This window comes from Drosophila santomea, chromosome 3R (assembly GCF_016746245.2).
Source record: "Drosophila santomea strain STO CAGO 1482 chromosome 3R, Prin_Dsan_1.1, whole genome shotgun sequence".
Classification (NCBI taxonomy): Eukaryota; Metazoa; Arthropoda; class Insecta; order Diptera; family Drosophilidae; genus Drosophila; species Drosophila santomea.
Genome location: NC_053019.2, coordinates 9,140,705 through 9,166,414, shown reverse-complemented (window position 1 = coordinate 9,166,414; position 25,710 = coordinate 9,140,705). Strand labels below are relative to the sequence as shown.

At 39.5% G+C, this 25,710-nt stretch overlaps 2 protein-coding genes across 2 annotated transcripts in view; one reads left to right on the top strand and one right to left on the bottom strand.

Moving 5' to 3' along the window:
* Positions 1–25,310, top strand: part of LOC120453314 — a 29,286-nt gene extending 3,976 nt beyond the window's left edge. The window contains exons 3-4 of the mRNA XM_039637970.2: positions 23,134–23,191; positions 23,348–25,310. Coding sequence (XP_039493904.1) covers positions 23,134–23,191; positions 23,348–23,493 — 204 coding nt within the window. The 3' untranslated portion in view covers positions 23,494–25,310. The remainder of the gene's footprint in view (positions 1–23,133; positions 23,192–23,347) is intronic.
* Positions 2,243–2,963, bottom strand: LOC120453315 (chromobox protein homolog 1). Its single transcript, XM_039637972.2, has one exon. The coding sequence runs from the start codon at positions 2,887–2,889 to the stop codon at positions 2,368–2,370; it is 522 nt and encodes a 173-aa protein (XP_039493906.1). The 5' UTR covers positions 2,890–2,963; the 3' UTR covers positions 2,243–2,367.
* Positions 25,311–25,710: the final 400 nt, after the last annotated feature.

Sequence of the window (25,710 nt, the reverse complement as noted above, 5' to 3'; positions counted from 1 at the left end):
GCTTTTTTCCCACTCGTCCTTGTGGTGCAACAAAAAATGTGTCGTTTTTACGCAGCAAACTAATTGCATTTAATTGCAATTGGCAGCTTGGCGAAACAGCAAATAATATTAAATTTATTGCAACAGTGCGGCTACTCAATGTACCCAAAAAGTGCATCTTTGTTGCACATTTCACATTTATTTATTTTATTCCCTCTTTACTTAACAAGTATTGAACGTGACATTAGTTTATGGGTGTAAATGCATAAATTCAGGCTTAATTTCGTCAAAAAAGGTGGCAGAGTTAAAATGAAGACCGTTTTGTACTGCCAATAAACATAGCTAACTATTACAATCACTATTTTTATGCATGAAAGTAAATTTGAAATGATTTATAACCCATATTTTTACATCGAATTTAAATAAAGAGCAAATGAATATTTAAAATCGTTTAACACAATGTTTTTCCATGCATGCGAGCTTATGTTTCCATTTCAGTTTGCTTTCGTGTCCGGTTATTTAAAAATAAAACAATAAATGTTATTAAATTGGTAGCAACGTTTCTAGCTATTTATGTTTTTATTGGTTTGTATTTATTTAAATTATTTAATAATTATAATCTGCTTTTTTCATTACTATTTTTTTTTACCATCTTGTAGCCGTGAAATGTAGCGAATATTTCGAAGAAAAACACAAAAGCCAACACAGTACTTATCCAGTAAGCCCTAAGTATTTGTGCTTAGCTTTTATCTTTCGTTTTTGCCGCCATCCTGATAATTGCCCTCCATTTTGTTATTAACAGCTTCACAGACACTTAATTAGCAGCATTATTTATGCCAAGCCGCCAAAGTAAAGACCCGCCAAGATGGCAATGATGATGATAATGAAGATGATGACGATACCCTCCTCGAAAATTAGCCGAAAGAAAGGAAAAATATGTTGCAACACGAAACTTTTGTTTTGTTTAAATATTAACCGACCTCCGGTCCTCGTTTTGGCCATAAAACTTGAAGTGTTCACAACAGTTGCTGCTTTTGCGGTTCTCCCGCTGACTGCTTGACCTGATGTCGACGTGTTTTTGGCCAACTACTTGGCTTTCTTGTTGATTATTTGCTTGAAGCTAGTTACTTAGGGCAAAGGAACACCCAAAAAAAAAAAGGAACTTATTCGCTGTGGCGCCGTCTGCCGGAAATCGTCTTATATATATTTATGAGTTAAATTTATATTCAAATTAGCCGAGGCCCGAAAAAGAGCCAAAGAGGCGAAGCCAACTGCATAATTCATAATTTCGATAATGAGTTCCAGGGTAGCATAAATCTGCCCTCATTTCGCACACCTAATCTACATCTTGTGCCGAGTCCGCGGGGAGAAAAGCAAAAACAATGGCAGTCCATTGTTTTGAGGGTCGACGCAGGCACGTAAACAAATACGGTCATCATGTATGTATGTATGTATGGGTGTATACACTTAACCCTTGACCTCATGCGAAACAAAAGCCAGTGGATGTGTTGGAGTGTGGGGCATAGAATGTAGGCGCCAAATTAATTTTTTGTTTCCCCCTTTTTTTTTCTATTATTGCCTTGGAAATTGGGAACAAAAAATATTACCTTTTTAAACACACTAAATCTGAAGATCCAGAGCGTGAATAAATGCTCCACTAGTTTCATGGATTGGGTATTTACAGAGAGTACATTTCGGTCAAGTAAACAGTGCAATAATATCGCTACATCGAAAGTTCCAAAAGTTTAAATGGAGCGTGTGCCTATCAATTCAAATAGATCTTAGTTTCTTTTCTGGCCGACATAAACTTACCAAAATCGAAGAGCAAAAAACGAGGCTTCATTGATTGAAGCTCAACTTGCTCCGCCGGATATTGCAGTATCAATTCTCGGCAAAAGTGCAGAAGGCATAAACGAAACCTTTTTGCTGCTATTGTGGCTACGTGCCCACAAAAGCCCCCAAAAAAAAACTCCAAATGCCGACAAACAAACACGAATATATAGGGCAAAAGTGTGTCCGGCCACGCCCCATCAACAAAAAACAGGGAAATGGGTCTTAGGACTTTGGACTTGGGACTTGGGATGAGACAAGGGAATGGCCACAAAAACGGAATGCAAATATTTTCGCTTCATTTTGGCTGTCGTACATTCCTGGCCTTGTTTGCCGGCACTGTTGTTGCAATTAGGAGTGTTTACGCTGCCTGCCGGGCAAACACGCCCCAAAATCACTTAAAACTTGGCATTTTGCCTTCATTATTGTTTGTAATGCTGTGCCAAGGGACGCCTTTTATTATTTACTCTGCAAGAAGTATAGCATACACTTTAAAGTTCTCTGGGACGTCAAATCAGTCAGTTTTACTAATTTAAACTGAGATATAAACTATGCAAGTCAGGAAATGTAATTATTTAAATAATCCTGAAAGCTGCAATGATTTTCATAGAATTTCAGAACCATCTGCGGTATTTCCACATAGGCCATTTCACTTGGCACCACCTGAGGTTCATCGAGATGCCAAAACCTAATTAGGAACGATATTTCACCATTATTTGTATAGCCCTTCAAAATTTCTTGAGCTGTGAATCCATGATTAAAGGGACTATCTACAACTAAGCAAGGATCAATTTTCAGCCGTTTAGCTTTAGTTTCGTATAGATTATTCAGATCTTGAGCCCTCTTCAGACTTATTTGTTCAAACGATTTAATCAGGGAATGGCAATCCAGATCTGTGGCCGATTCCCAGGTATTATCTTCATCGGCATAATCTAGCCACTTGACCAAGTATTGCACTTGGCCCATGTAATTCCTTCGATCCAAAATCTTCTCTACAATATATTCCTCAGTTTCATCGGAGTCCGTTAAAATTACTGAGACATTTGAAATGCTTTCACCACTATCGACTTCTGAATCCATTGTATATTTTTCTATATTTAAATAGTCTTAAATAGTGTTGTTGTTTTTAACTAGTTCAAATTTCGACAGCAATGTCAAAACAAAAAACGTTTTCAAAACTTCTTATCTACAGTTGATACTTACATAAATTTCAGTGCAAACAAGTTTGGTTTTTAATGCTAGACTACTTTAATATCTTTTTTGCCAAGAAGATATCAAACTATGAAAGAAAATTGTAATGAATTCATTTAATATCCTGAAGTAGAAAAGTTAGCCATATACTTAATGCCAACAGCTTAGGAAATGCGGCATTAATAATAACCAATTCAATAGCAAAAAGTGAATAAAATTGTTTGCCGCAAATCTATTAGAGATCCTTGGATGCTGGGTGAGTCCTGTCGAACAACAATAAGAATACGATGAGCCGTCAAAAGGAGAAACTGCGGAAAACATCGTAAAAAATTATGCGTAAACTTCGCAAAAGTTTGAAATACTCGTACAACAAACTTTCTTGAGGTTGGTTCGGGTATCAAGTTGTTTAATGAACAAAATCTCTTTCTTTTAAAGGCAAACTTTGTAGGCCACCGAAATCGTTGATATATCACTTGACAATAAATTGGGAAATATGTTTCAGCGATTTGAAAGGTGTTACACTTACACTTATACTCATACTTATTTTTCTCAATTTTGTGTGATTTTCTGCCTTCGAAGTCAGTTCCACATTTTATGGCTTTATTTTGTAGCATGAAGGCGCCACGTACCTGATATTAAATCGGCAAAGTTTTATTGCCCAAAATTAAAAGCTCGATTATGCGCGATGACGTGGGACAGATTTGTGGGATTGGGTCGCTTGGTTAGAACACTTTTTAGAGGCCAGGATTTACATGCGAATGTGGCAATCAAACTGTGCAGTGAGTGCTACGTGGACGGAATAAATCAGGCGACTTATGAAGCACGTTGGTGCTGGAGATTCACGGAAAATACATAATAAAATGTTCGCCGTTGCCTTCGTCAAGTGCAGTACAGTGAAGATTCGAAAATCGAGTATGGAGGGGTGAGGGTCACGGAAGGAGGTGCGGGTGTTTACTGAAGCCATAAATGGGAGGCCGGGCAATTTCCGTGCGGCGAGTTGTGAAATCAGCGTCAAATCGGAAGCAACGGAAGCGGAGAGGTGGCAGTGGGCACGAAAGTCAATGTGACTGCCTATGCCATCATTTCCGGCAGCCATTGATTGCTGGGGGTGGCGGGGGGTGGTGCGGTTGGATCGAAGAATGGCTAAAAGCCATTTGTGCCTGGGTAAATTCAATGTAATTGATAAGCGAACTCCGCCGGCAGATAGGCGGCAATGAGCAGAGTGTCCTGGCTGCACACACACACACACACACACAGCTACTCCACATATGTACATGTATAAGCAAACATACTGGCACACACACACACACTCGTAAAAGACACTCAATTAAGAAAACAATGGCGGCTCAGTTTGTGCGGCAATTGAGTTTTTCTTTTTGCCATCTGCGTTGGTCGGTCCTCTTTGTTTTGCTTTCGGCTTTTTGCTCTTACCCCGTTCCCAACTTGCCACTAAGACGCTTAGTCTTGCCACAAGCCCATCGAGCGAAATGCTCTCTGTATTCTGGTATTTGACTACAGAGAACTGCAGCAAGCCACCGGCACCCTAAGTGTACCCGCTAAACACCGGGAGTCTCCGCACCCGGGTGTTTGGAGACACCCTAAATTTAGCAATGACAAACACCCGGGTGTTTTGCCACCAGGGTGTTTTTTGTACTTGCACAAAAACACCCGGGTGTCTGCTGTGCAAAGAAGTTTAGGGTGGGTGACGCGCAAGCAAGGATCGGCCGCAGGTACTTTTCTGTATGCATAAAAATTGTATGGGTGGAAGCGAGACACGGTCCAAAAAATTTAGGGTGAATGGAAATACCCAAGGAAAAGGTCGTGCACATGTTTTTGCGTTTTGATGTATCTAATGTCTTAACAGAAAACAAACTTATGTATTATTAAATAATATAATATATATATTATAATATATTATATATATTATTAAATAATATTTATACTTAATTAAGACAATTCTATTTCTATTGCTTTTTTTATCACTTTAAAAAGAAAAATTATACATACAAAATTAAATATGGGAATTAAATATTAAAAATTTTAACAAAGCAAGTAATATAAGATATAAAAAAGAAATGTCTATTTCGTGTTGGTGAAATTTCTGTAAAAAGAATGCATAAATCTACAGATTTTGGGCGTAATATATTTCGTTTTTCAGTACTTACTATACTTTTCTTTTTCGTATGTTACCTACCACAGGCACTCGAATGTCTACCAGACACCCGGGTGTTCACCAAAACACCCGGGTGTTTACCAAAACACCCGGGTGTTTTGCCAGACACCCGGGTGTTTCCGAGAAAAAGGCACTTGCCTTTTTCTGCATGTTTGCCTTCTCTACCCTTCGTTATGAGTGGCAAGTGTGATCGGTACCCGCGACGTAGGGTGCCGCATTGATTCGGGTGCGCAGGCACCAGGGTGTTTGCAGACACCCGAATATTTTGACCGGGTGTTTGTATGTACCCGCGAGAACCGGTGTGAGTGGCACCCGCACTCAAAATTGTTGAGTGTGATCAGGGTGGCAAAAAATGCCACTCTTGCAGTTCTCTGTTTGACTAGTACTGCGATATCTTTGCCTTCTAGCCAACTTTTCTTGGCTTTTGGCCGCATACCACTCCTTTATTCCTATCGCACGCTCATTAGCCGCTGTCTTCCAGCCAATTTTACTGTCTCTTTTTGCCTTCGGCTCTGGCTGGCATTAGTTCCTTTGTTCGGATTCGACGCTTGACTTAACACACTTTGGGCTAATTTCCAGTTTTATTTGATCATCATTATAATTATTGTGTGCTTGTTTTTGACAGTATTACGCTCATAATGGCAGATGGCAAATTCGTTCGTGTGCTCATAAGTAGGCAATGAATTTTGATTGTTACTTTCATTTCGTGCTTGAAATTTTCGTATATTCTTCCTTCTATTTTTTTTTCCCACCACATGACTTACATATTTATATTTTGTTTATTTTCAACTCTTATACAAATAAATTCCGCCCATTAACAAGAAAACAATATTGATGCTGTTGTATATTACTTCCACATAAATGAATTTATGGCATGCAATCAACACTTTTTTAATTAAAACCCATAGATTGTCTCACTTAAAGTGTTCAGTTTTTAAGGTCTTTTCCCAACTGAGCCCCATTAACACAACAGCACACACACACACACGATGCACAGAAAGTTTTTCAACGCCAGGAACAATAATTCATTTATTTCAGCCACACCAAATATACGCACATGAATATTCTGGCATTCCCAGTTGGGCTGGCTGGCCAAACTATCTCTCCTTCTTTGCATTCAGTTTGTTGAGGCATTGTAAGCGATTTAAAATCCAGTGCCACAAAATATGGCAACTGGCAACTGGCAACTGGCAGCTGGCACATGGGCCAAAAAGCGACCTCCATGGCCAAAGAATGTGCTCTCGCATATAAATGATTTTGATAACGCGCACTGACATTTTGTGACTTCATTATTCTAAAATTCAAATTATTCCATACAAACACAATGGGGATTCAACAAATACAAACAGAAAAACACGAAAACTGGGTCAGACTGTGGCTGACAATAAGTTTTATTAGCTCCCCAGACGACTGAAAAAACCGGCAGTATGAACTTCTATATACATATATGTATCTCGTTGTAGCTACAGGCGTGTTACGCATACGCCACGTATGCAAATCGTAAAATTTTCACTATCTCGTCGACTCTTTTTTTGACCTGTCAAATAAAGAATGTTGTGCCACTGACGAGGCGAAGCTGTTGTTGATAAAGGTTTTACCGATTTTGCCTCCAAAAAACACCAAAACCCCAAAGACTGGATTAAATAATGCGCTTGGCACACGTCAAAGGCACTTTCCCAGTTCATCGAGCACACAGACTGCGACTCTTTGGGTCTTCGCGCCTGGCCATAATTTATGACTCGAAATTTATATTTCTTTTCAGACAGACAATTGCCAAGACACTAATAAAATTTATATCCTGTATATAACTTATGAAAGGCAATATGGCGCGAAAAACTTAATGAAAAATGGTTGCTCAGCAGTGCGACTGGAAACGTGTTTCTTGGTCTCCATTTCCCTTGAACCTCCCGGAAAATTCGCCGCTTTCCTTTTGACCAAACAGCTGTGACCAACTAATAACCCGGGGGCGTGGCTAAACGTGCTCCTCAAAAAGTTTTTACATAATTTTTCTCCACTCATTTCTTGTGCGCCCTTTTCTGTGCCTGTGTGTGTGTCTGTCTGTCTGTCTGTGTGTGTGTGTGTCACACAACAACATCCAAACATCCACTGAAATTTTTATATTTTATGAAGCTGATGCTGAGCTTACGGGGCAAAGCCAAAGCGGAAATCCTTAGTTTCCTTATGACAACGACATCCTCTGGCGCACAAACCAAAAAAAAAACAAGAAAAAAACACTAATAAAAAAGATTGTCAGCGCAAAAAAAGACACAAAAAAATGGTGGAGAAAAAAGTTTCTCTGCCAGCGGAAAATTTTTTATTAGATTGCGTTGCAGTCACTTAGAGCGTCGGATCGCAGTCTCGACTCAACTCAACTTGCCCTTGGCAAATTGCCGGCTTCCGACGGCAGCTCTTTCACTTTTGGCCGGAAACGCTGGCATATTGGCCATCGATAGCAGGCTCTTGGATTAATAATTGACATGGCTCTCGTTGGTTGTCCGAGTGCATTGCGCCAGCGAAGGCAGCCATTTATATTAATCAACTCAAAAGTCTGAGTGAAAATTTTCAACACCATCAATCAAGTTGTGGTGGCTTCATGGAAAACTTGCCAACTGTTTGGCAAAACCAAACAATGTGCGGATATAGTGATTCCTCCACCCAGGGGAAGTGGAAATCAAAGTATTTGGCAAACTCAGTTTTCGACAAAAGTTATCAGTAAACAAACACACAACATCAACTGAACTAGAACTATGCAAAATCAGTTAGGGCAAATGAAAGTTTAAAATACTCTTTTTGAAAGGTTTGCAAGTGCAACTAAGTACAATAGCAAATGGCAATAAATAACAACTTAAGATTTTTTATATATTTTGTTATTACCTTCTTTGTGTGAGATGCCTATTAACTTGTGTTGAATTATCGTTAACTTTTCTCTCTACACTATAAATATCAGAATTTAAGTTTAATCGCTTACCAGTTGACTTCCTCACTTGCCAAGGATATGTGTGTTTGAAAACTTGCCGACCTCTTGAAAGGGCAACCACGAAAATATGAAATTCCTTGTGGAAACTTTGATCAAAAACTTTGTCCCTTTTGCAGACCTTCATCTTGTCGGTCTAAGCCCGGTGTTTTCTGTTTTCTGGTCTCTGGTCTCTTAACAATTTTCGTGTATTTTACCCAAGTGTATAATGCAATTTGGTTTGACTTCAGAACTGTGACAAGTTGCAAAATTTCCGGAAACATCGATATAAATTCCATCTGGATCAACGACCGCCCATGTAAGTGGTAAGTGGTAAGTGGGCCATGTGGGTCATAAACGAAGCCATCGACATTGGCAGTCATTCGTATGCTGTTTTCCTATTGTCCTGGGGGCCAGATGCTGGTCCTTTGGATGTGGAATTGCACGTAATAAAACGCATAAAAAGGATCCAGGCAAATGGGGAAATTCTGTTGCAGTTTTTATATGCCCATCTCCCAGCCGCATTGCAATTTGGGCCATTGTCTTGCCATCTGGGGCTAAGGGGTATGGGTTATGCGGTTCATTAGGCGTAATGGTGCTGCAAGTTGGCTTTTTATGGCGACTCGAGGCGTAAGTGTCATTAATATTAATCACAATCATACCAAAGCTGTTTAACTTATTCAAAAAGTCATTCCAGCCCAACTGCTAACTTTGATTACTCTTCATTTTGGCAAGCTCTTAGTTGGATTGTAGTTCTCGTAATGTGATTCCCTTGGGTCAACTCACCTGGGAAGCAAAGTTGAGTTGGGTCAGGTCACTTTTATGCTGGCCATTAGATTAAACCTTTAATATGCACGTTAGTTAGCAAGGTTTTCTAAGGTATATACATTTCACTCAAACTAAATGCACTTATTAAAGTTATGGCGATATTCCGCAGCTGGTACTTCGTGATATTTAAATAAACATATGGCTTGCCCCAGTGAAAGGCGCACCTTTTAACCCCTTTTTTAACCCCCTAAAGCCATCTGACTGTAGGCGACAGTGCATGAGAAGAGCGCCAAATGCGTAACAACTCGCAATGCATTCGTAAATGTCGAAAATTTTCAAAAGCCAAACCGTTTTACTGCCGCTTGGCTGCACTTTTCTGGCACACATGTTCACACCCATTTCAACTAAATAGAGGAATGCTAAGTAAATGAGCAGATACCTGAAAAAAACCGCATTTAAGTTAATTTTCACTGAAATAGAGAGGCCAAAAGGTAGATATTCAACTAAACTTGAAGTAATATTCTGAGTGGTTTTGCATTTTTTCGATTTGGTTAGCTGAAAGGCCTTTCTCAGCACTCTCGATTCCAAGAAGTAGTGTTTCTGTGGAAAAATCCTTTAGCCTGCTGGCTGGTCTCTGTGCCGAATTATAGGTTGCCAAGGTGTTGTCTGTTTGCCTATAGTTTCCCCCAATGCCATCACCACATGGCAATCCCTCGGAGCTTCCATAGAATTTCAAAGGGGGGCTTCTTTCAACGGACGACGAAAACGACATACTTTGCACATGCTTGTGAATGACATTTTGGCATATTTTCGCCTTTTATATGCCCAGCCTTGTTCGGTGGGTCCATCGTGGTCTTTGCTTTAAGGAAACAGCTGCCAACTGGATTTTGCTTCTTTTTTTTTAGTTTTTTTTGGTAGCAAAATTTGAGGGATGTGAATGCGATGGGATGCTTGTGGTTGTTGGCCGGCTTGTGAATTGTGCGCCAGAATTCCAACTATGTGTTTGACTAGGCTAACAGAGCATTCTGCGTCCTGGTGCCACATCGTCGGCTCCCTTGGCCTGGTTATCCTGCCATATCCACCTGGTATTTGGTATCTGGTATCTGGTGTATATGCAACTATCTATCTAGCTGGGCGGCCAGTTGTTTGCTGATATGCATCCCATATACTCACACTTGCAGGTAGCAATCAAAGTCATGTTGACGTTCAATTTAGCCGCTGTTGATTTGTGTCGTTGGAATTTTTCCTTTCCATTCTCCTCTATTTTCCTTTTGCTGCCCTTTTTTTGATTTCCTACCTACGATTTTTTTTCGTTTTCATTTTCGGACCTGACCTCGTTCTTGGCCCCGTCCAGTTACGCAACTACCACTATACGTTTTTCAGTTCAGTTTTTTGCGTCTTTGCGTTCGTTGTTTTCCGGGTGTTTTTCCACTTGCGCTGTTTTATCCAGGGCAACAAAGATCCGTACAAAAAATTGTTTACCCGTGATTTATGGCGCGGAATTTGTGCTTACGTGGCAATGCAGCAACGAGTCCTCTTCACCTGCTTCCCAAGCACTTTGGTCCGTCGTCATGTCAGATCTGCTAATGCCTTGAAAAATTCGCTCACTTCCGGTCTGGGCGGCATCATTTGTTCGGGCTAAGGATTCCGTTTTCCGGAGTTTTATCCATCAGCTGTTTCGTGCGCAATTTAAACTGAATCATTTTACATAAGCCCTGAGCTGCAAAATTATTCCAACCACGAAAACTAATTTCATTACTACATTTTGCGGCAGCTAAATGACATTATTTAATTATTTGCATGTCGTTCATGTGAAAGGTTTAGTTTAATTATGCGCAAGTCCATCTATATATATACATATATATATGTATATATTAATATTATTTTCCTGCCATTTAAACAAACTAATGTTGCTGCATTGGTAATTTGGACATTTAAGGGCCGCATTTGAAGTGGATTACCTTACTTATGCAAGCTAACTGCGAAAGGAATACATTTGAAGGAGTTTATTTAGGCAGGCGATGGGATTTATGGACCTCAGCCAAGCTGGCGATTATCATATTTCATTGTTTGGCCAAATAGCACACAGGGCACAAATGTTTATGAGCCAGGCCAACTGGCATCATTTATCAGCTGCAAACGAAAGCCACTTAATGGCACACCAAACCGACTGCCACGCCCCTTTTCCGCCAAATCGCTCATCGCCGCCCACCACATTGAGTTCCGCACTCCTTCAGTTCGCCATGGGCTCAAAAGTCAAACCGCAGCGAAGAGCCACGAGATTTAAGCATATAAAACAGAGCATTATTTGCAGGCGGTAACTGGTAACTGGTAACTGGTAATGCCGCCTTTTTAAGTGGAAGTGAATAAGGCGCAAAAATAGTTGCAGGGCTCTTCATAAATCCAGGCAAAGCACATTAAAATATTTCAAAGATTTGCGCCAGAACGAGAAAAAGAAAGAGTCTGCAGTTGAACAAAATGCTGAGCGTTGGAAAAATGTAAAAGAAATACACGAGATAATAGAAATGCAATGCTCTGGAAAAAAGGGTCTGAAAAAAAGCAAAACAGGGAAAACGACGCGGGAAAACACACACACAAAAATGTGAGGGAAAACGGCGGAAAACTGCAAAGAAGCCAAGCAACTAAATTTCTAGAGGCGAAAATAGCACAAATAACTTGGTTGTGAGTGCATGTGAGTTATGCTAACTCAACTAGCTCACAACTGAGTCAATTATTTAACTCTTTTGTGTCAATAAAATATAATCCGTAAATAAAACAGTTTTGTTTTGAATTATGTGCATTATTCGGTCTAGAAATTAAGAACTCGCTGAGTTTCCACATAACTCTGCACTCTTGTTTCATAAACAATTGCCATTAAATTGCCCTGCAGTAGCACAAACTATGAATTTTGAATACGAGAAGTGTTCTGCTGTTTGATATATGCGCCTATGCAGTCAAACACAATTTTGATTCGAAATGATTTACGCTCGCGCACAAAACGCTTAGTGGCGCATTATTCGAATGGAAAGTGCGGCAAACAATGGCATTGTGTGGCAGTCGCTGTGTGGCACTCGCAACCAGAATAACCAGAATTGACAGCATTTCTGTGGTGCAGTGGCAACTCATTAAACGGAATGCCATGTGGTCTGGCTGCCAGTCTGTCCATGTGCCGACTTACCACTGTAGGCATATGCAAAGTGAAATTTGCGACATGCATATGCTTAAGTGTCAGACTTTCGAGCGAATCATTTGTCTTTTTATATCTGCCGCCTTTCACATAAGTATAAAACCCTAAATACGGCAATTTCCAAGCTGAATTTTGCACGTATTCGACAAGTTTATGTTGAATATGCGGTGTAAATTGGGCGTATTACAATAAATTGGCATACTCACATATTCAGCTCGCATAATAAAGGCCCAAATTTTATGGTAAGACACTGAATGTTCATACTGATGAGTGGAAACCACAGCCCGATTGCAGATGGAAATGCAGATGTGGTCTGCTTGACATTAACTAAACCACGAATCTACGTACGTAGAATAAGCCGACTAATTGTGGCGGATCTTATAGGCGGTTTAAGTCCATTGCGATATATATCTTCGTTAATGATGTCCCAATTTTGGCTGTGATGAGACGTAAGCCTTAAGAGGCATAATTAATGATCAAACGCATTTCATAGAGGCCATTTCTTAAGCGAATTCATATTTTTTCTGTTTAATGAAAAAATGTATGCAGGGTTAATTAATTTTAACGAGCTCCAGCGACAAGCGGCAAGGACTTTTGCTTCACGGCTGACAAACGACAGGCAATAACAGCAACAATATGAAGTAATAAAAATGCGGCAAACAAATGCCTGTATATATAGTAATTACCAAGTGGTTTTCCATGTTTTCCCAGCGACCTTGTGCTCCAGACTGGTTAATGGAGGGTCCAAAGGAAAATGGCGCGAGAAAGGGGCGGAAAACCATACAAAATGCTCGCCAGCTGGAGTTGAAAATTTGATGTCGTAAATCACACACACGTAAATTGTGACACTCGTTAATTTTAACGCTCGAATGTCGCACTCATCTCATCTCGGTTTTTTGTTTGCTGTTTGCGTTTTTGATGAGTTTGCCACCCGCTGTGAAAAGCGAATCACATTTATCACACAGATCCGCTTTAAAAATGCGTTTCACCTAATCTATGACGATTTAAACTTCTTTAATTGAGCCAATTAAAATGGAAAGGAAATCCGGAAAAGTAAACAAAACGATTTTCTTGCGTAAAAAACACAACAAATATGGATATATTTGCATATTGATTAACATAACATTAATACCCGTTATTAGCGGAGTAAAAGGGTATAAAAGATTCGTTGAAAGGTATGTAACAGGAAAAGGATAGATGCTGAATGTTAGCTGAGTAACGGGTATCTTATAGTGGAACTCTACTACAATTTGTATTGCTCTTTCCTTCCATATATTGTTAATTTAATTGTTTAAATTTTGTGTTGTCCTGGAATCTTCTTAGAGAAACCCATTTTGTATCTATCCAGATATGTGGCGCAAAAACAAAGAAACAAACTAAATTAATTAGCGACAAAAGATTGTTGCGAAAGTGCAACATTTACCCCTTTTCACAGGAATATACAAGTTGCCAAGTTTTGCACCTCTAATGAAAAATTTGGGTTTCGCAACTGCTGAAACTATAAATAACAAAATACCTTCGAGAGATCCGCGAAAATTTCATTAGAACATTTTCTTAAAATGGAATTGTCGTAAAAGTTTTTGGGTCACATAGCTTTCACTCTGTGTGAGAGTGTGTGTGTTTCTTGTATTTGTGTTCGTGTATGTGTGCGCCAGCATTTCGTTCCACTTGAAAAGTTAAGAAGGGCAACCGCCGTGACCAAAGAAAAGTTGTCGATTGTTTGGTAATTTCTTCTGACAGCTGCTGTGGCCCAAATGTTGCGATGCTATTGCCAAATTAACACTTTAATTTCATTTAATTCGAGACAGCAACAATCAATCAATGTGTGTGCGAATTTTTATGGCTTGAACTCAGTAGATACACATAGTTGGCCGAAAACTTAGTCCCATTGGGTGATTGATGGTCTAATTGATTGATTACCTCGATGCGTGTCAGGATACCCAAGGGTGTGATAATGCCCATTTAAAGTCTATATTTGTATTGTGCTTATGCAAATTTGATTGTGAAATGTTTTCACTGACTACACTTTGAATGGCAAATGATGTGCGAGCACAAGCAAAAGCTGTTGTTATATAACCCACGGCAAAACAAACACATCTATAATTGCACATGCAGTTGCACCGAAATTTTATTGAAAATAAACATTTAGATAAAAGACGCAAAATAGTAACCTATAAATGTATATGTTGTATGTGAATTTGTGTCATAACGTCCGCAGAGAAGGCCAATATTGACTGTGCAAAAATATGTTTTGCAGAGAGAGAGATTTATCGATGTGTCAGTATCGGAATTTAAAGGCTAATTTTCAATTAGTTTTCCTTTGTTCGCTATTTGCAATTTGGCTTTGAACTTATTTAATTGAAATCAGGTGCGTCACAGCAAAAAAAAATGAAATGACGACCTGTGTTTAATGCCGCAATTAAAAGACCATTAAGTGCCATAAATCTGTTTGAAATGTAAATGCTGTGCGCATATAGACAGACCCGCATCGAAGGCAACCCTTTAAAGCTGGGTCACACGGCGTATACGCAATACGCAAGCATGGCCGCTTTCTCGGGTTCACTGCATACTTTGCGGCGCTCCATGTGTAATTAATTACCGATTCTTCTTCGTTTCGGAGTTTAAGTGGAAAAAGGCACCAATACCCATCCATAGCCATACGAACTTCCAAATGCCGCATAAACACCGACATTAATCAAGTTTTGTTGCAAATTAATTTGCCAAAGGTTTCCCCTCGGCCTGATAAATTAGTCGCCATAAATTAAAGGCCAGCTGTCGCACGCACTAAGAACTCATAAACTGTCGGCTCTCGCATAATTGTCATCAGTCCCCGATGAAATTGCCACAATCGAATCGAATGCAAGCCAATCGCAGATCGTTTACACTTGAGCAATTGCCAAGAATCAGTTTGCCAGCTGGCTGCCTGCCATTTGCCCAGTGGGCTGCAATTCAGTGGGTGGCTGGCTGGCCGAGGTCAGAGTGCCATCATTTATCAAATTTAATTACACTAGGTGGCGGTGGCTCGACTTGGCCAAGTCCTAGTCGCGTGCCCTGTCCTTTTTCTTGGCGATTGCCTATGCCTTCAGTTGCCTATGCCATTCGTTCAACTTTGCCCGGCTCTCGAAATTAACGCAAATTAATGCAAGCAAAGTTCCTCGTTTTTGCTCACGTAGGCAAACTTGGCGACGTGAAGTTTATGGGGGCTAAATGTGCTTATTGAATTCGTACATCGCTATCTATGAATATTTAATATTGCTTTTAATAGGAAAAATGCCGAAAACTATTCCACTAATGAATTCCGATAAAGTTTCGCTGCGCGGGAAAAATATTCAAAAGATTTAATAGTATGTAGTAGATATTGTATATTTTGGGCTTCTAATTAGATTTTTTTTTATTTTCAACGTAATTGCTTATTTGGTATAGTACTAGCGTACTATTACCTTTATTGGACAACTTAATCTAATCTGAAATACTTTAACGAATTTTCCTTAATATCTAAGTTGTTTAGAAAGATTACATTGGGTAGTTCTTAAATGAAATGGAATAATATAGAATAATAATAAAGAACTGAGAGGATTCACATGTAGAACGTTTATGTCAAGTCCCGGTTAATCAGGTCTTAATTAAAGCACTCCCTGTTTAATTAATCATTCAGTTTTCCTTTGGAAACTGATTTCAGCAATTAAGTTGGTAATAAAAATAATACTTGTTTGGGAAATGCGCAGTGCAAACTATCATACAATAGAAATTTGTTTCAAGTGGTTAACTAAACCGAAATCGTATCGTATTACATTTTATATATCTAACATAGTTTTAAAACAATATTTATTAAATTTTTTGGTTTGCAATTTCGTTCACTAAATGGCCTGTTAGTTTTCACTTGTTCCATGTAACCCGAGATGCGGAACCACCTACTACATTGTTGTCTGAGGATTGGGAAGAAAAACCCCCAGCAAAAACGCATGATGCAGCATCATGTTTCCCAGCTGAACTCACGAGCTCAAGCACACAGCTTGACACTAAGCAGAGTGAGGGGAGCGTTCAAAGGACCTAATGGTCTACTCCTGCCCACAGTTTGGCCCAAGGACAGTGGCCATAAGTCCATTGGAGACACTGCATCCAGCAGCCCCGAGCTGTCGTTTTCGGTGTCAATTACATGTTGACATGCCAACAGCTGCCGATGCACAAGAGGATTCCATGTAACCACTCATTTCGAGGCGATTGTAGATGGTAGATGGTGGCCACTAGTAGAACAAGACCACTGCGGAATGTTTGACGATTCATAACGTGTCTTGGAAGACAGGCGATAAACTTATTTCCCTAAGTGAGATGTACATGAAAGGGGTTTTGTGAGGTGCATTTATCTTCTCAAGCTTACTCATTAGCAATTCAGTTAGTTAATTTATTTATAATACATCTATCAGCAGTTTAGCACATCGCATCCTGTAACTACCCACTGTAAATTATTTAAATAGCAAAATACTTGCCTTGCGTAATGTTTGGCATTGACTCTTGAGCATTTCCCACAAATTCAAAGCCTAAGCTTGTGGTCAAGTGTTGTAATAAATACTTACCGAGTCCGGCCCAAGGAGTTTTGCCAATCGATACCAGTTGTAAGGATACGAAAACATTGGAATGTGTGAACGTGAACAGGGGAAGTGGTGTGCCAGCCGGCATTTCTATCTATTTCTTGTACTTTTTATCGCTCGTGCACTTGATTATCCACTTGGATTTGCTTCCTGCAGCAGATGTGTGGGCATTTGCCACTGCAGTTGCAAGTGCAGTGGCAAGCAGCTGCCATTGTTTGCCACATGGACACTGGTCTCTGCACACAACAGCACAAGTGGCAACTGGATGCTGTGAAGCATCGACATAATGGCCGGACGATAAGTGTGCCGGACAGGCGCAGCTTTGCCATTGTAAATAAATGACAATACATCCGGCTTCCGGTTGTCCGCTTGTCCAGTTGTCCGCTTGTCGCTCGATGTTGACCATTGTGTGTGTGGCAAAAATGGACATGAAATGCAATTGTTGTTGCTGCCATTTGCCCATGCATTAGTACACACTTGCTGTGAATTCTATTCACTTTCAACTTATCGGCCAAAAGTTATGGCCTGCCATACCAATTGCTTAGCCGCAACTGAAAAATCAAACATTTGCATTTGGGTGGAAGGGGTTTTTAATCTTAGGGCTTGAGAAAGTGGAACAAATGCTTGTGGCACGTCCTTTATGCCAACGCATCAGCCTTTGCCCCCTGTTGTCTATGTGGCAAATGGTGCGATGTGGGTCAAATGGCTTAGCTGGGCCAGAAAGGTGAACCTGACAATGATGAGGGCAATCTAGGGGCAGCAATTGAGTATCGCCTTAGTGTAGGCGTCACTTTTTGAGTTGGGAAATGTAGCTGATGTGACATTTCGATGGACCCGCTTGAACTTTTGCTGCACATAATACTGGCTTGTCAGGCTTATCCCGAAATGGTGCCATTAAATTAAATGTTCGTCTCAGCGAAATTTATTTTTAAGCTCCATTTCGCAGAAAAGCTTTCACCTTTAGCCCCCGTCTTTTTTTTCAATTTATTTGTATGGGCAATATAAATATTCCGATGACTCTGCATACTCTGTACTTAAAGTATGCGAAATTTTTATGTTATTATTTATTTTGTGAAGAAGTTCAACCAAAATGTATAGACCAACCGATTGCGAAGAATTTTATAGTCAAAAAGTGTATAATAAGCCCAAGGCTTTACTTTTATTTTCCGGCTAAATGCATTATCCTGTTAATATTTTTGATTTTCTGTCCGTGATTAATTGAAAGCTAAGGCCAAATTCATCTATAATTCATGCCCTCGGCGTTGTTTCGTATTCAAAACCAATTTGTCCTTGATTGCGGCTGAGTCTCATACAAAAAGACATGCAGACAGAATCAGTTTATTGCATTACGCCATACGCCCCGCGGCCCAATAATATATGCCCAAAATAATATATATGTACGACCCGCAAATGGAGAGCTCAACTTTAGCAGGATGACGAGCTGGTTTTTATATACTCGTATATATATCAAATTCCTGGCCCAAAACGGATTGATGGTGTTGCCATGGCTTGCATGCAACAACAAAGTGCGCTGCCAAAAAGTGTTTGCTGCGCTGCTCGCTGCTCGCTTTGTGAATCTTGGCTGCTGGCAAGGATTGGGCTTCGGATCGGGATAGAGATGGCCGAAAATGGGGTCGTGGCACTCGCAGTGAGCCGCTGCTGAAAGCCCAATGCTGAAAACTGGAAAGCCGAAAAAACTGATGCCAGCACGCCGAAGTGCCAGAACAGAATGCAGAGCGTTGAGCTCTTGGAGGGAAAATCAAATTTCAGACATTTTAACATTTTTGTTGCTGGCCGGATTTTTTGAGGTCTCAAAGCCAGCATTGATGAAATTGCATTTTGATAATGGAGCAGAGGCAGCGAGGCTGCATCCTGCCATATACTATATATATATGTTCGTAGGTATAGTGTAGTAGAGTAACTTTTCGTGCTCATTGAATGTGGCAAGTGAAGCGAGAAAGCAGCAGCTCCACGTTTTTTAGGAGAAACTGGGTGGGTGGGGCTGTCACAACACCTGAGCCCCTGAGCCCAGTTTTTGCCTTAATAATTGAAGGCGAATGTTTGGCAAATGCATATGAGACCCCAAAGTTGCCCGGGGCACCTCTTTCTTTCGATTTCGATTTTGCTTTCGCTTTTGCTTTCCAAAGGAAAAGTGTCTCGCATTGCACTTTTCCCTGATCACTTTTCTTTGTGTGCCGTGTCTGCCTCATTGCGTTTCTTTGCTTCTTTGCCATTCACTTGACTGAACTTCTCACTTTCCCCCATTGTTCGCCGGAAAATTTATTTTGCAATTGAATTAAAGCGCTCATTTGTTTTGGGGTCTTTAAATCATAGCTCTGTAGTCAGTTATTCGAATGCAGATGGCGATGGGCGTTTGATAAGTCACGACTTTGTAATTAATGTCGCAGAAATGTTCGAGTGGATTTCTCCATCGAGTTCGTGACCAGCGTTGTTGATGATTTTAATGACGGAATCCTTTCAACAGGATTTATTCAGCTTACTAGATAAATATTAACGAGGCTTGGTGATTCAAGGATAATGCGGCATATCCTTAAACCCATTTGCATAACAAAATCCATTAAGTGATTTCTCGAGGTGCCATTATGATGTTGTTACCCCCGGGAAGCCAAGCAATTGAGTTATGACAATAAGATTGTGAATAATCGTGCATCATAAGCTCCATCGTGCTTCCATAAGCTCTTCGTGGACTCACCGCCATTAAGGACACATGCACTTGCAAGGAGCACACGTGATTTGAGGCAAATCATCATCTGCCCTCTCAAGATTAAGAGGCTGTCATCTTGCCCCCGAACACTTGAAATTTTCATAAATGGCTAAAGGACGATGCCTGCAACCTGTCCGTACTCAAACACACACGCAGCCACACACACACGCAGCCGCAATGCACCCACACATGCCCACTGTTCAAAGTTGCCATTGCCACTCATGACGTCGTGGCTCGTTTACTTGCCTCCCTCTCTTTCTTTTTCCTTCTTTCTCTGTCTATCTTCGTTTTTATACCCTTGAAGTGGGTATTTTGGGTATTACATCGAAATAAATTCGAAATCAGTTGTTTCAGTAGCACACGGAGAAGTTCTTCCTGGCACTAACAAGTTTTAAAAAATAGTTATATACAAATCATTATGAACATCACGCTTTAATATTTAAATGCACATTTAATGCGTTATAAATTAAAATGATTTTTTACTGAAATTATTAGATATTTTTTATTGCCTTCAGAAATATTTGCGCTACGATCGACGGGTATTCCCTTATTTGATCCTGAAAGTTACTACTTCAATTCCGTTTTTCATTTTCTCTCCTTTTTGCAATGGCAGTACTTTCCTGTCATTACCACTTTTTTCTGTTATTTTTTTTTTGTGCAACTTGCGTCTTTTAGTTTTTCAGAGGTCTTTTTCTTCATTTTGCTGTCAGTCGCATGCAAAATTGAAATCATCAACGTCATCATCAGTTGCTGTCTGCTTGACTTGGATGGGTTTTGCGTATTTCGGGGGTATAGTGAGTAGTGAGTAGTGGGTAGTGGGTATGGGTTGCAGCTAAGGGTTGGCTGTATGGTTGTTCAAATCACAACTAAGCAGAAGAGATGATATAACTGGCTTAAGTGAAAGTAGCACACAGGCTGTGGAGGAACTTTTCCTCGGCTGTCTCAAGATTATTGCTCTGCTCCTCTACGTTTTTCGTGCTTTCCTTTGGGCCAACTTTTGCCCTAACAACCAAATAACATGCCGAGTTGCATTTGGACCGACGTGCTCGACAGACCATAGCCACGCCCACCACCGCCCCTGCCAATCTTTTTCTCTTTTTTTTTTTCAGCTTGCATTACATTTTTAAACTAGGCCAAATGCATAAATCTGTGCAACTGGCTCACTGATAGGAAATTAAGTTTGCTGAATTTTCGGTGGCAAGTCACTTGGATTGCATAAGAAATTATGGACATTTCACATAGCATTTCAGATGCCATGTAGTAGCAGTAGCTCCTATGTCAGCACAGTGTTTGTGTCCCTGGTGATTATCCCCTCATTATCTGTATTAGCCACATTACTCAGCCCCACAACCCTTGCAGACAGGCACTTTGTGGCAGCGCCTAACGTAATGGAACCCTTACCCTTTTGGAAGCCCAGGAGCCCAGGAGCTTTGTTGGGTTACTTGCCACACATAAGTGGCACAAATTATGCGGGGACAAGGACACGCTGTGATGTGCTAGGTGTCGCCTCATTTTAATAAGACAACAGTACTAAATGGGAGGCAGACAGAAAAACAAGCAGATTATATGAGTCATCAGAACGTTTTTAATTTCATTGCTTCCATATTATAGATACTCACAATAAAAACTGAAAAAGTGCACTATGTGAAAAGTATTTGAGGGTTTCCATTTAGTATTGCTCTATACTATATGCATATACATATTTAACAAAACTCTGCGGCGCTGCAATTGCAAGCCAATTTGATTTGCTACCTTCGAATTTCCATGTGAGTGCAAAAACCATGACTATCCGATTGAATTTGGTTGTAAACTGCACTGTTTTTTGCTGCGTGTGGTGGCAAGTGGCAAGTCCATTACAGCGGTCACTATCGCCGGACCTGTTACATAAAGTATGAGCTGCCAATGTGCAGTGCCAGCTGCAGATGTCCTGCCACTGCAGAATTGCTGCTATGTACGGACGGGCGATAAGCACGCAAAGTCGTTAAGTGCTGCGGAATGGCTTAGTCGGGGTTCACGACTCGGATTGTTGCACATCGTCCGTCCGACTGGTGGTAACACCATCACCAACACCATCACCTCTACCTCCTCTATCACCAACAGCCCCAGCACTCGGCTCAATCGATTAAGCGGTTTAAGTGCCCCATAAGCTGCCTCGGCTGACTGCCTTCCGCTGCTCCCGTGCCCCAGGACCTCCTTTTGATCCTGCAGCACGGCTTTCTTGTGGCCTCCTGCTGCTGCGAACACGTGTTTTGTATTGCCTATCCCCGGGCAAAATGTTGGTTGCATGCTGCATGCTGCACCGTGCACCAGGTGGCAGGTGCATTGTTGTTAGCTGCGGCCAAAGAATAACACTCACATGCCCAACGATGCACACCCCAGGGTAATTATTGAACATGTTTATTATTTGGCTAATGGGCCGCAGAGCACTGGTGTGCTGCCTACTTACAAGGGCTCCATTTTTCAATTTACTTGTGAGTTTAAAAAGGCGACTTTATGTCCTTGCTGGCGAACACGACCCGCTGACTATCTCTGTGTTTGTGTGTGTGTGTGTGTGTTTAGTGTCCCTTGCTTATGTTGTCGTAAACTTTAATGCCAGCCATATGCTAAAATATATATACGTATATGGTTAAGACCAGCTTGTGGTTGTAACTTGGGTTGCAAGTACATTACGAAGTCGTTGTACGATGTGTTTTATGTTTATTTATTCGTGCCGCAATGTCCCCTTGTTGAACTCACGATGTCGTCGTTAAAAGAGCATCAAAAGTGGCTTAGACCACAAAACTCCGACCCCACACAAAATGTGTGAGTGAAATATATAATTTCTTTACTGCATTCACCACCTCACATACCTAGACATCAAAGTGAGAAAGGCTATTTTAGGGCTTGATTGAAATCTACTTCGGTCAGCAGGACTCTTAGGATAACCTACTTATGACCTACTTATCGTGATAGCCACTCAATTCGCATGGCAAATATTATGCCATCAAAACAAAGGTCCCTCGTCCTTTTTAATCCCATTTTGCAAAACAGAATTAGGTCGTAAAAATGTTTATTTTTACCTATAAACTTCGGTGGCTTTGTTTGTGGTTACTTCAAGGTTATGGCCTGCCTAGACTATTATTTGCAAAAGTATTTAAAAACACAAGTTGGCTTTTTTTTCATTTATCAATCTACTAAATATTTTTCATTGAAATTATCTATCTAGAGTTTACACAATTTTTATACCCGTTTCTCCACTTCTAGAGTAAAAGGGCATAGATCCCGCCACAGATCTAGACATGTTATTTACAATATTAATTAATGTTAAATTAATATTAAATTGTGGCGGATTTATTATATGTAAAACTATTCAATCTCAATTTTAGCAGTCCTGCATATTTACGGCATTAAATACGTTCCCGATTTATTACAATAATTATTATTAAACTGACAAATGCAATGAATTATTTACATGTTGATAACGACGTAAATCCTTTCTTAATGTCTATTAATATGTGCAATACAATCGACATCTCTGGCTGATTATTGTTACTGATATTGACACAGTCATATGAATACATTTGCAAGCAACTTAATGGCATTCATACGCCCCGTTGACCAGCAGAATGGTATTTTATTGACAGTACATATGCACTTGCAGTCGGTTGATATTTAATTAAGCTGTCACAAATATTAAGCCAAAAGCCACAATTGCAAATAGTAATATTTTATTTCCCGCTCTGTTTTTTTTTCTTTCAGAAATACGTTAGTGAACTGTCCACCGTTCGCGATTGTGCCACCGAGTGTGTGGAAAAAGGTGAATGAGGCGGGTTTTCAACTGACCAAATGCTAATTGAACTGCCTAATTGGGCATAAATATTGGGCAAATAAACGTGGATTGTTTGCAACCGCAAACCAAATTAGTTTTGAACTTGGCTAATTACGAAATGTATAATTCTGTTTATTACATTAGAAATTTGGGAGACACAAACGTACTGCTGCACCGAGGACGGCTGCAATTCCGGCACCCAGCTGGCCCACTCCCTCATCCTGTTGATCCTGCCACTCCTTTCGATGGCTTGGCCCTCAATCGTTGATTTTTGGAACACGCGACGTTAAGTGGCTCCTCAGATCCACTTAGATCCAGCCAATCTTCGCTCGGTTCTTAACTTGATTTTGTATTATTTTGCAGCAAGTGAACAACAATGTATAAAATTTCAACCGTTAGCATTTATTTTATGTTCAAAAATATATATTTGAAACACAAACAAAATTCTGTGAACGGGACCTAATCAAACTAAGAAGCGATAACGCAAAGTTACACGAAAATTAACCATTTGACCTGTTTTTTTCTTTTTGTAATTTATTAACTTGTGCAATTATGGAGTATACACTTATATAAATATATATATATATATTTTTTTTGCCGACATGTTTGTTGTTATTACTTTGAGGCTTTGTATTTCTGACTGTCTTCCCAAATAAAAAACACAAAGGTGTTGGTAAATGAAAACGAAGGGGTGTCGAAACATCCGAAAGCTTAACTAATTCATATTCACAAGAAAAACCAATTGCAATGCCAAATTACTCTAAAGTCGTGTTAAAAAAATGAGAAAAAAAAGAAACGCAAAACGCATTAATAAAAGTAAAGAGAAATTAAATTACATTTAAGATAATGCCAGCTGTCGAAAGTACATAAGAAATCGCATTCATATTGAGAAAAAAAGAACATCAATGAATTTCGCCGAGTTCGTATTGAATGCATTTCATGAACATACTAATTATAGTACACCTAAGGTTAAATAACGAAACGTAGGAATTAAATACTTAGGAATCCTGCAAGTTACTTGTTTGTTTTTATCATTTGCATATAGGTCCACAAATATTACGCAAACGTCAAAGTCACAGTGAGTTTATTTTGGGGTCTGTGAGTTTGCACTTTGGAACTGTAATATTTGCTGGGAATCTATTCTATTCTATGTTACTTCATAAGCTAATAAAGCCTATTAAGCAAATGTTGTTTTTTGTTTGCAAAAAGGAAAACAAAACTAATGTTTGTTAAATACCATTGTGAAAGTAAAGTTAAGGTCGTACGAATTATGATAACAGCAGCGAACACTAAAGAAAATCGAAGACGTTTTCACTCCACTGTTCATGAGATTCTAAATTAAATATTAAAACTAAAACAAAAACAAAAAAGAAAAAGAAACCAACGCAATGATTATACCAATTGATCTTCACGAATAAAATACTTGTAGCAAAGTCTAGCTGAGATTAGATACCATTCGGCATAACGTAGGTAAAGAACTAATTAATAGAATTATATAGATTTACCGAGCGTTTAGTGAACCCAAGTGAATTAACATGAAAGTTCTTAACGATTTTCTTATATATAGAGAGCACTTACGCGATTCCATTTTTAATTATTTACAAATAATAATATTTTCAACGATTAATACTTATAAACAAACAAAATAAAATACTATGACTCATACGATATATACCTACGAAAAAACATTAGCTTAGATCTAAGGGCTTTCACTATATTAAAGCAAAGCAAATGTGTGAAATATGCAAATATGCAAAACGAGATGCGATTATACATATACAAATGTTAAATGTTAGTTCCTCAAAACCAAAGCAGCTTGTGTACTCGTATTTAATGCTCACATTTGAATAATTTGCATATGATTAAAAGCGCCCACTTAACAAAATGAGTAAATCGGATTTTCATTTAATTATATTATATAACCGCAAATTTACTCGGACATTTTGCAAAATAAATTGTTCGGGGCGAACTGTCTGCTTTTGGCCACATACTCGTATAATGCAATCATTTGATTTTACATTCTGATCGATTTACACAAAACGAGAAAATTCCAATTGCAATTACAATTACAACACTAATAATAATAATTGTATGTATATGTATGGTATATGTATTTCCAATAACAATTTTAATTTAAATTTTTAGTAATAAACTTCAATAAAAACAAGCAAAAAAGTAAACCAATTTAGTTTTCTTTTCTTCTCCCATTTCCCGAACAACAACTGAATTAATGAGCCCCATTGCTCAAGGACCACTTCAACCGAAGGAACTTGAGCAACTGGAGCAAAGTGCCTCTGACAAACTGGGGCAAAAAAGAGTAATGGCCAAGTTAAGCCTTGGCTGAGAAATATTCGGCAGTTCAACAGGGCAATAAATATTTGTCTCCCCGGGAGTCTATTGCCCGAATTGAGGTCTTTTCGGGGCTCTGTGACGACATTTTGTTCAGAAATCCCCCAAAAACTACGAAAGAAAGGCAACAAATTACTTATGGGTTGTATAGGGTGTTT